Genomic DNA, 11,250 nt, shown 5'->3' with positions numbered 1-11,250 from the left:
AATTGTTGCAATCAGTTCCATGCATGTATTTGGAAAATCCAAGATAACAAGGGATGAGAGGATGCTCCCATTGTTTTCAAAACTTCCGTACCTACCCCTTTTCCTCACTGCTTCAAAAGATGCAGGCCCTCCTTATTGGATGCCTCTATTCCCCAGCCTCCCCACCCCTCTCCATTTTTCCTATTGGAAAAGCTAAAAGGTCAAACAAAACACAGGTAAATGAAATAATCACAGGCTCTTTCTGTGCTTTCCATCCTTGCTCACGTGTTTCTCTGACTTCCTGGCGTAGAAGGCAGTGAGCACTTTTAAAAAGCTTTCTGGCATAGAAGGCAGTGTGCACCTAAAACGACGATATAAATGCAATGAGTAGCGTTTAAAAAAACAACAGCAAACCACCCCTCTTCATGTCATGTCAGGATCTCCTGAAAAAATGCAACCCATCCATCCCTTCCGAGTTATACAGCATTGTTTTCAAAACCCCGGCGGCAGAACCGTCTGGCGCATCCCTTCCACGAGATTCTTCTATCGAACCAAGCTCTTCGTTTTAATTGGAAGCTCGGGGGCAAAACCTCTTTATGGTCATGGACGTGGAGGTTTTGTTCCGAAGCAAGCTTGCTTCTTTCTTTCTACAAACGCCCGCCCCGGGGATAAGAGACCACGGTGTGATTTCGGAAGGAGATTGGATTGTCGGAGACGATGAATCAAAGTCGGCGTTGTGCAACGCGGCGGAAGTCCAGGCACACAGAAGTATAAGACTTCTGACTATTGCGGGCGTGCGGTAAGTCAGAAAGGCGTCTCTGCTTCGAGCTTGGATCTCGGGGAGATCGGGGGAAGAGTTGAAAAGGGGGCAGAGTGGCCCGTGGGCGGCGCACGGCGGGCAGGCTCAGCGCTCCTCGGCCCGAAGGACGAGCTAAGACTGGGCAGGGAGAGCCCAGCAGCGGCTTAGAAAGCTTTCGCCGTGAGGCCCGCCCTCCTAGGAGGGAGCTGGCCAATGAGAGGTCAAAGGGGCGGGGTTTGAGGGGCAGCTGTGACGCCACCAACCCGGAAGTGGTCGAGAGCTCTTGGCTGGAGGTTTTCCCAGCAGCCGCTCCCAGCGGGAAAGGGACCCTCAGGTAGGCAGCGAGGAAGGCAGGTAGAAAGGGCTGCTCTGGGGCACTTATGGAGCCCGGTTGGATCTGATGGGCGTTCCTGGTGGAGAGACACAGCAGCAGCAAAGGCACTTTCCCTTGCTCTCAATCCACTCTCTCTCTTTTGCCAACGTGACCTGAAGATGGGTCTGCTTTCCTGGAGCGGCTCTCGTGCGCTTCTCTCCTCTTCCCTGCCGCAGCTTCTTTCCCGCGGAAGCTGATCCTTTTCTCCCTTTGTTTTTTGTCTTCTGTCCATAAAACGCTTCGTTCCTCTCCGTTAGTTACCTCTTCTTTTCTGGCCTGCTCACCCTGACAGTTAGGTAGAATTACACTTGCTACACATTCATGCACAGCCTTGAGCGTGCCCAGAGACATTCGTCTGAACCGAGGGTAAAACAACTTTGATTTTTAGGAGAGAGTTAACTTATAAAGTAGGACGCTTTCTGCTGTCTTAAATTATTGTCATTAAGTTGTGTCCTGGAACTGATAGCGTGTTAGACACTGAGCAGGTATATCAGGAATTGGCTGCTCCAAAGTGTCTTGTATTTCGGTGTCTATGTATTTTCATATTCTGAATATATATGTATTCATATTTTAAATACATGCGTGAATGTGTATTCATAGTCTGATAACTTCACCACTGCATTTCATTGTACTGTATTTTATTGTAGTGGGGCTTTTTGGTCTTGTGAGTTGCCCAGATCCTTTATTTGTTTGTTTGGTCCTGCATGATGTTTAAATAATGTAAATAAATATCCCGGTGGTACAGTAATTTTCTTTTGCTCCAGGATAATATGAGAAGTTCCAGTTGTTATACTTGTTTATTCCTTTAGGTGGTGGGGGCTGCAAGTCCTGAACCATTCTGATTGCTAGCCCAATGGCAGCCGAAGTGAAGGTGTCTGGGCAGAATCAGGAGCAGTTTCTGCTGCTGGCAAGATCTGCCCGCGGAGCTGCTCTGGCCAGCCTCATTCATCAAGTGCTGGAAGCCCCCGGTATTTATGTTTTTGGAGAGCTGCTTGATATGCCAAATGTTCAAGAGGTGAGCACCGAGACTCATGGGGTGACGACCTCAGTTGTATGGTACAGCCTTCCAAAGGCCTGATGGAAAATACCAGGTCCTTATCTTCTCTAAGTGTATATGATCTCTGGTGCCTCTGTTCTGCAAGGCAGCCTTTCTTAGCACTGCTTTGTTATTATAATTACTTTAGGATAATTTGAAATCACAGATTATGCTTTAAAGCAGAACCATCAGTTCACACATCCTTTGAAAAATGTAGTTCTGTTCTGTAAATGAGCAGCTTCAGGTTTCTGTCTGACTTCCTGTGACAAATTCTTGTGTAGCAGTACTGAATGGAGATTAGTCGTCTTTCTGTTGAAACTCTGAATAAAATTGCTTTTAAGTGAATGCTTTTCATACTGAATTTGGTAACCCATGGGGTTCCTAAAGTCATTTAGGATTTTTCTGGAATTTAATCGCTAGGCTAAACAAAATTGCTTGATCTTTCTTTATGCTGAATTTTAAAATGCCAGTATTTATTCCAGGTAAATATATATTTTGTAATAGATCTACCCAGTTCCACCTTTAAATGGGATGTGTCTCTTTGAATGCTTCCCAATCCTTCATAAAGGCACAAATCTCCCTAAAAATGTATACCTTTAATTAAAATATTAGGTGATTACATGATGGGAAAAAGTATAGAAAGAAAAATAAATGTCATAGGTCCTTGCATGGAGTTCCTCTAAATAATTTTTGGTTCATAGGCCAATTTTTTTATCATTAAAGAAAGGCTTAGAATGATAATAAAGAAGGAAATAGTGTGGGCCCTCAACTTTATTAAAAATATGAAAAACCTTATATCTTCCTTCTGTCATGAAACATAGTGGTTTGAAATCTGTGGTTCCCAAACTATAGCATCCAAGTGGATTTATGGAGGAAAATAACCCTGTATTTCACTTAGGTGATTTATTCAATGCAATATGGAAACTTAAAAGGGTTCATTTTTAAAATCTGGCACACAATCTTTGCTTTTGTGAAGTCTGCCAAAACCTCTGAATGTCAGTGACCTGAATAATAGACAGATTTTGGTGATGTTCATAAAATTCCTACCTTTTTTCTATAACACATTTTTGTGAGAGAAGCTAGATGGAGAGGTAAATGTGGTGCAAAATTATCCAGTAACCTTCCTTTATGTCTGAGAGACTTTTTTTCTTAGATATTTAAGTTGGATTTTGAACATCTGTAAACTGCAGCATTCCCACCACAAGAGCACTGCACAGAAGGAAACAAACGGGCTGTTTTAAAGATATTCCATGAAATTGTTTGTACTAAAATTATACATGATTATACCATTTGGGATGACAGATGGAGGCTCATAACATTAAATAGACCTAACAATAACAATTCTCCATATATAAAACTAGTGCTGTATGTCTAAGAACAAATAGGCTAGCTAGAACATTTCTCCCTATCCAATATTTTTCTGTCAGGGATTTTTAATCTGAGGCAAAATGAGACATTATATCAATTCCTCCATAATTTTCTTGAGTGGTACAGAGTGGGCAGAGGCTCCCCATATTGGTGAAAGTTAGATCTATTGTATACCTGGGTTGTACATGTACACAAGTTTTTTTTTTTTTTGCATTTATATCCTGCCCTTCTCCGAAGACTCAGGGCGGCTTACACTATGTTAGCAATAGTCTTCATCCTATTTGTATATTTATATACAAAGTCAACTTATTGCCCCCAACAATCTGGGTCCTCATTTTACCTACCTTATAAAGGATGAAAGGCTGAGTCAACCTTGGGCCTGGTGGGACTAGAACCTGCAGTAATTGCAGGCAGCTGTGTTAATAACAGACTGTCTTACCAGTCTGAGCACAGAGGCCCTAGAAGTTGGGTAACCAACATTTCCTTCTTGCTCGCTATGGGTTTGTGTTTTCTATGTGGGGAAAAAATAAAGAAAAAATTAGGTTTCTTTAATAACTAAGCAAAATTATTCCGGTGTGAAAGGTTCCATGAACCAAAAAAAGTGGTTTTTTTAGTCATTTCTCAAATAACTGTAGTTGTTTTCTCTCCCTCTACAGCTTGCTGAAAGTGAATTCTCACCTATTTTTCGCCTGCTTACAGTCTTTGCATATGGGACGTATTCAGATTACCTGGGTATGTCATATTTTCTCCTTAAGAAACAGGAATGGTGGAGAAAATTGCCAATATAGAGATGGAAGAGCCAAGAAAACAAAAATGAAGCAATGCTTCATAGCTGGGTTTGGATAATATGAAGTCATTCAGTGCTGAAGCCCTCCTCCCTAGGATCAGGAGTTTTGGGCTAAAAATTTCATTGAGTTGAGAAAGAAACTGCTGGACATTAAAAGGAGACGGAGGGTGGCCCATAACATGTAAATGCCTTACTCCTTTATCCTGCTTTCTGTAGTCTTCTGTTTGTTATCCATGATCTTTGGAGGATGTCCCATGGATGGAGAGTATTTGTAGTGCATAAGGAGAGGGCCACCCTGCAGTTGGCACCAAATTTTTATCTTTATTGGGAGAGTGTGGTCTCAGAATCAATCTATTGATTTTGAAAAAATCTAAGTGACTAATTTGTATGTTTAAACTCCCCCAAAGAAGGAAGAATTTGTATAGGGTTACTGGACATTTGTGTAAATGCTGTGCATGTTGTCTTAAGTAAATGTTGACTAATTTGTATGTTTAAACTCCCCCAAAGAAGGAAGAATTTGTATAGGGTTACTGGACATTTGTGTAAATGCTGTGCATGTTGTCTTAAGTAAATGTTGACTAATTTGTATGTTTAAACTCCCCCAAAGAAGGAAGAATTTGTATAGGGTTACTGGACATTTGTGTAAATGCTGTGCATGTTGTCTTAAGTAAATGTTGACTGTTTGACTTAAAGTTTTTATTTAAAGAGGAGAAAAAGATGGGGCTGGATATAGGGTGTCTGAATATGTCACATGAGAAGTAGAAAAAAAATGGAGGAATGATTAATTTTATAAAAAGTGGATGGGATCTTATCCAGTGATGCTAGTGAGAATTTGAAGGAATATTCCTTTTTGTTTTGGTCTGTGAACAGCTGAAGCTGGGAATCTGCCTCCCTTGACAGAAGCTCAGAAGAACAAACTGCGCCACCTGTCTGTGGTCACCTTGGCTTCCAAGCTGAAGGTAGTCTACCTACCCTTTTCTTGCCTATTCTGCTCATTGTTTACAACAGGGGTCTCCAACCTTGGCAACTTTAAGCCTGGCGGACTTCAACTCCCAGAATTCCCCAGCCAGCTTTGCTTCTGGGAGTTGAAGTCCGACAGGCTTAAAGTTGCCAAGATTGGAGACCCCTGGCTTAGAAGTCCTCTGGAATTGGGTGGCTAATGAATGCAAATAAACAAACGAATGTCGTACCTTAACATCGGTTTGTGTGCCTCTGCAGTGCATCCCCTATTCTGTACTGTTGGAGCAGCTCCAACTGAAGAATGTGCGGCAACTGGAGGATTTGGTGATTGAGGCAGTGTATGCCGATGTTCTCCGAGGGAGCCTGGACCAGCGCAACCAGCGGTTAGAGGTGGATTATAGCATTGGCCGGGACATCCGCAGGGAGGAGCTCAGTATCATTACCCGCACGCTCCAAGAATGGTAAGGAAGACTTTGATCCTGTGAAAATTGGGGAGGATACATCTTAACAAAGTCAAAGAAGCCCAACAGACCTTCTCAGGCTCTGCTGCGTATGTGGAAAGAAGTCAAATGGGTGCGGATCATGGGGCCCCATTCGGGACTGATTAGTCCCCTAATCGGCATCACACCACTTGGCAAGGATGAACAAAGAGCTTTTTATCACTTATATAAAATAGTCCTCATTTAATAACCCTAATTGGGATTGGCAGCTCTGTCATTAAGCAAAACCTCAAGGGCCCCCCTCTGCTTATTGACAGCAGTTCTAACAATCCCACCTGTTGTTGAGCAAATTGCACATTAGGCGAGGATCCACATAGATCCTAGCCAACTTTGGAGGATGATAAGTGATTGCCTCCACTTCAGCTTCCTCCATCCGCCCAGCTCTGCCCTTTTGACAGCCGTCACCAGCTGCCTCCCACTGCCCAACCCTGCTTGTCTCTGTATACACTGCACCACTGCTGGCCAGGTTCTCCTTTCACGAACCAGCCGGGGCAAGTTTTCGTGCATCGGCCACATCCTTCTTTTGCACAGGCCACCTTCTGCATGCCGGCCAAGCCTTTCCTCCTCAAAGGGATGCCCTGGCCAGTTCCCAAAAGAAGGACCTCGCTAGCAGCGGCATGAGGCACAGCACAGGCCTGTCTTCCTGGAGCACTCACCCGCCAGTCTGTGGAACACTTCAACAGCACATCCCCTGTCCGTGCCAGGATGGTGAACCCAGCGGAGGGGAGGCAGGCGAAGGCAGTGATGAAGATCGGCTGTGGGGAGGGGGGGAACTGGTGGCAAGTGGGGCAGTTGTAAATCTAGGTGGGCCCTTAATTCAGTTCTGCTGTAAGTTCAAATGATCGCTGAACGAAAGGTGGTTAAGTGAGGACTACCTCTTATGCAATATTAATACCGGTACCAGAATTTTGTGCCCCATGAATTGGTCAATAGGTTACACCAGGGGTGTCCAAACTTGGTCCCTTTAAGACTTTTGGACTTCAACTCCCAGAGTTCCTCAGCCAGCTTTGCTGGCTGAGGGACTCTGGGAGTTGAAGTCCAAAAGTCTTGAAGGGACCAAGTTTGGACACCCCTGGGTTACACCAATTAACACAATTTATTCTACTTTTACGAACTTAAGTGGGGTAAGAGGCAATTGGGGACTTTGAAGAGATACTCTCTGTTGATAGAAATATACCTCCTCTACATCATGTATGAGTTTTATCAGATGTCGCAAAGCATTGTAAATAAATGTTTCCATAAACTAGAAATTTGCTTTTAGGTCCAACCACTTTTTTTTTCTTTTAAAAGTGAAAGCCAAGATTCTTTACATTTTTTCTGTACCTCTAGAAACTTGGTATACATTCAGTTTGATCCTACTCTTAGAAAAAGTACCTTCCACTGGTGGGGAAAGAGTTGTATGCCTGTGTGGTGATCTTGCTAAAGTAACAGATGCCTGTGGAGACAGATCCATTCTCCCAGGACTATTTCTTCTACCCCTCTCTCTTCTTCCTTTGCTATGAGAACCCTTTTTCAATTGAAGTCTCTCCAGTGGGATCTGCAGCACAAAATACAAGGATGCTAAAATACACAGACACATCATCATTGAGTGAATGCTGCCATTAAGTGCTTGGGTCTCAACATCTGACGCAAGCACTTAAGTCAGGAGATTTTCATGACATTATCATGTACATTTCCTTGTTGGTTCTCCCATCCTTGGATGCCCATGAGGCGGTCTTTCTTCTGGATGTCCCAATCTCAAGTTTTATTAGCTTCTGCTAAATGCTGTGTGCTCTCTTAGTTGCTTTGTTGGTCTCCTGCTTGTTCAACTTTTACTGGTCCTTCCCAGGTGCCAGGGCTGCGAAGTTGTCCTTTCAAGCATTGAAGAACAAGTTAGCCGAGCCAATCAACACAAAGAGCAGCAGCTGGGCCTGAAGCAGCAGATTGAGAGTGAGGTGAGGGGCAGGGCTGCAATGCACAGCTTCCCCACCCCCACCCCGCCCAGCTTCCGACTGACTTCATCATTACACCTGACAGCCTCTGCTGGTCTTCTATATTTCTGGTCTAGCTCAAGTAGGCAACTTGTGGCCACCTGTAGCCTCCAGAAAACTCATTAAGATTGTGCCCCTGATATTCAGCAATTTTCTATCAAGGAGGGAAGCTGATGTGGGAGCATAAACTACCAGCAGCTTCAATTCAAATGTTTTAGGTTATTGCCTATATAAACCCCTAAATGGACAGAGAAGACCTGTTGTAAGTCACCTCCTCCTGGGAGGTTAAAGTGGGAGGGCCCCCCAAAATAGGCATTCTTTGGGTAACTCGACTCCTCTGCAATCGCTTCCCCCTCCTCCCCCCAAGGAAAGATAGCTCGTGCCCCCTTTGCTTTCCAGAAGGTTGTAAAAACCTGGCTGTTCTGGAAGGGCTTTGGATTTCATTATTATATTTATTAAGGCCTAGTTGCTATTATATTATATTATGTATAATATAATATATATATTATATTAATATGTTGCTATTATAATTGTGGTTATATTATTTTTTAAAGTTTTATTTTTTCAATTGCTATGTTATTTTGTTGCTACTGCTCTTGTATTGTTTACAGTCTTTGAAACTGAGGCAAGTGTAATTAATAAATATGCCTCCAGTAGATTTATCTTGCTTACTTTAGAAGAGATTAATTCCGGCAACAATAGACAGAAAATGTCAGTTCCATGTTTTTTCTATATCTGATGTTTCTTACTTGCTGCTTAATGGATAATACCACTTCTGACTCCATGTAAGACATTTTCTTGTCTCTGTCAAGTTCCAAGATATAACATGATAAAAGTCAATTCTCACAAACCGTAAAACTGGATCTAAAACTAACCTGTGAATATTGCCTTTAAAGAGATGATTATAATACTTATTCTATGATCATCATTCAAATCTTACTAAAAATATTTAACATAACATTTTTGGAAGTGAGATGCAGAAAGGTGCTCACATTCGCTCCATTCAAAATTATGTTTTATTGGCTGATCATAGCAATTTTAACCTGGATGACGGACATGAGTAGATTTATTGTTTTTTAAAAAAACGTCGTCCATCTCTCCATGGAGAAGGTTCATTCTTTCATTTTTACATGGTTAATTTGCCTTTTAGCCATTTAATTCTATACTGAATGTGGCAGAACCTTTAATTATTACCAAATTATTCATTTTGCTAATTGTTGCATTTTGATGTGCATCGTTATTCCAAGCTTAGAAAACACTGAAAGAATAAGAGAAAGTGTGTGTTCAGAATTTAGGAGGTTTTAAGAGTGCAAAGTGTATATGTGGAGCTTTCAGATATTTAAGGCATTTATTTTGCTCGGCCATTAAAGCACCTAAAACCTCATCCCAGAACCTGACATTTTTGGAGTATTAATGCTTGACAAGGCATATAAAACCCAGAGCTGGCTTTGAGCCAATGGAAGTGGTTCTTGTTTGCTTTACATGCTCTGATAAAATTCTTGTCACATGTAGGAAAAGAGAAAATGCTTCAGTTTAATTCTCTACAAATATACCTTAATTATTAGAGGTCTGGGAGTTATGAGATAAAGTTTGTGACTATTATTTGTTCAGAAAACAGCATAATACAACCCTACTAATATTAAAAATAAAAAATACATTTCATCTGAGCAATATTTTATTCTCCAAACCAATCTATAACACAGTCAGCAAACGCTTTTATACAATCAAAGTGCCTATCCTTATTTGGCTGGAGAAATTAATTATTTAGACTAATGAACAATGCGAGAAAAATATTATTCTAGATAACTGTAACCTCCTGGCTCATACATTTCATTCATTTGTTGCTTATATTATGTACAGTTTATAATTTCTTCTTTGGTTCTGTGCTTTGTTGTTCACACCTAGAATCTATTAGCACTGGGGTGATCTACAAGTATTGTTAATAAACTGGATGAGTCAGCAGGAGGGGAGAGAAATCTCAACAGTGTGGTTTTCATAATCGCACCCTCAACCCTCCAGTTGAATGCAGCACATTGGGAGGCATCCACTGAAACCTTGGCAAAACGGCCCCCCAGATGGGATTTTTAAATTGCCTAGTGAGATTTTTCCAGGATGATTATGCTAGGAAACCCTTCCTGTCTTTGGAGCTGGAACCGTGTCTTCTTTTGTTTCTTTTCCCTCATTTTCTTTTTACCCGGCAGGTGGCAAATCTGAAGAAGACAATTAAGGTGACAACAGCAGCTGCAGCAGCAGCAACCTCCCAAGACCCTGAACAGCATTTGTCAGAACTCCGGGAGCCCGCACCGGGTACCAACCAGCGCCAGGCTAGCAAGAAGGCCTCCAAGGGCAAAGGGTGAGATAGCATTCCAGTGGAGGTTGGCTATTGCTTTTCTGCAGATGGGACAGGAAAGCAGAGCATTGCCTGAGGTGTTTCATCAGTCCTTTACATTGGGGCTCTAGCAATTTACTATAGAGCAGGGGTCTCCAACCTTGGTCCCTTTAAGACTTGTGGACTTCAACTCCCAGAGTTCCTCAGCCAGCTTTGCTGGCTGAGGGACTCTGGGAGTTGAAGTCCACAAGTCTTAAAGGGACCAGGTTGGAGACCCCTGCTATAGAGTCTATAAAGCCCTTATCTTGAGAATTCGGGCTAAACTTCTGCTGGTCCTCATTCCAAGGCTTTCTTCTTCTCTGCAGGCTCCGAGGCAGTGCAAAGATCTGGTCTAAATCAAACTGACAGAACTGATGGCTGGGGAGTTGAAACAGGTGTCCTACATCTGGTGCTTTCTTCTTCAATCCAGATGTATTTCTGTGCAACCTTGTCCCTGTGTAAATGGTTCTGCCTTCCCATTATTTTCTTGTGTTTCTTACAGCTCCTTTCCTCTGCTCCTTTCTGGTAATTTTGTTTATACCTTCTCTATTTTGAATGCGCCTTCTTTCCCCCTCTCCTCCCTCCCTCCCTCCCTCTCTCTCTCTCTCTCCTTACTTTTGTTTTCTTGAATGCATTTTTAAGGTGCCATGAAATGGCTGATGTTTAAATTACATTTGCACCAACAGATTGTTGTGGTTGCCTGTGTGGAAACAAATCTGGCATCAAGCAGCCGCTTAAATTCTCTGAAGAGATCCTAGGACATTTGCTCTGGGGCATCCAGTTTGACATCTCAGTTTCCTGCTTTACTGGGATCTGTGAAAGGGAGGAGTGTTTGTGTGAGTGTTTGGGTGGATTGTTTTTAAAAATAGTATAAATATATAAATCAAAATAAAAAAGTACAGACTATATTTCCAGGAGTTATCTTCACTTTGGCGCCATTCTGGATGTTTGTTCTGGATGTTTTGGTAACTGAATTTATGATAGCTTGAGTTTTTTTAAGGTTACAGCTTTGGTGGGACTTTCTTTTAGAGGGAAAATAGTAGGAGAAATAATATGTAAGATTATTATTAGCAAAGAATGAGAATGTAATGAGAAACATGGTCAAATAAA

At 42.2% G+C, this 11,250-nt stretch overlaps 1 protein-coding gene across 2 annotated transcripts; it reads left to right on the top strand.

Moving 5' to 3' along the window:
• Positions 1-997: 997 nt before the first annotated feature.
• On the top strand, positions 998-11,048 carry COPS7A (COP9 signalosome subunit 7A). 2 transcript variants are annotated; one of them, XM_058171090.1, is made up of 8 exons: positions 998-1,112; positions 1,961-2,166; positions 4,212-4,287; positions 5,213-5,301; positions 5,561-5,763; positions 7,631-7,736; positions 9,974-10,125; positions 10,467-11,048. In XM_058171090.1, the coding sequence occupies exons 2-8, from the start codon at positions 2,005-2,007 to the stop codon at positions 10,504-10,506; spliced, it is 828 nt and encodes a 275-aa protein (XP_058027073.1). In that variant the 5' UTR covers positions 998-1,112; positions 1,961-2,004; the 3' UTR covers positions 10,507-11,048. The 2 variants fall into 2 exon arrangements, with proteins under 2 accessions (XP_058027073.1, XP_058027074.1); XM_058171091.1 differs by lacking the exon at positions 998-1,112 and adding an exon at positions 1,119-1,517.
• The last annotated feature ends 202 nt before the right edge of the window (positions 11,049-11,250 follow it).

Source organism: Ahaetulla prasina, chromosome 2 (genome assembly GCF_028640845.1).
Source record: "Ahaetulla prasina isolate Xishuangbanna chromosome 2, ASM2864084v1, whole genome shotgun sequence".
Lineage (NCBI taxonomy): Eukaryota > Metazoa > Chordata > Lepidosauria > Squamata > Colubridae > Ahaetulla > Ahaetulla prasina.
This window is presented reverse-complemented; position numbering and strand designations above follow the sequence as displayed.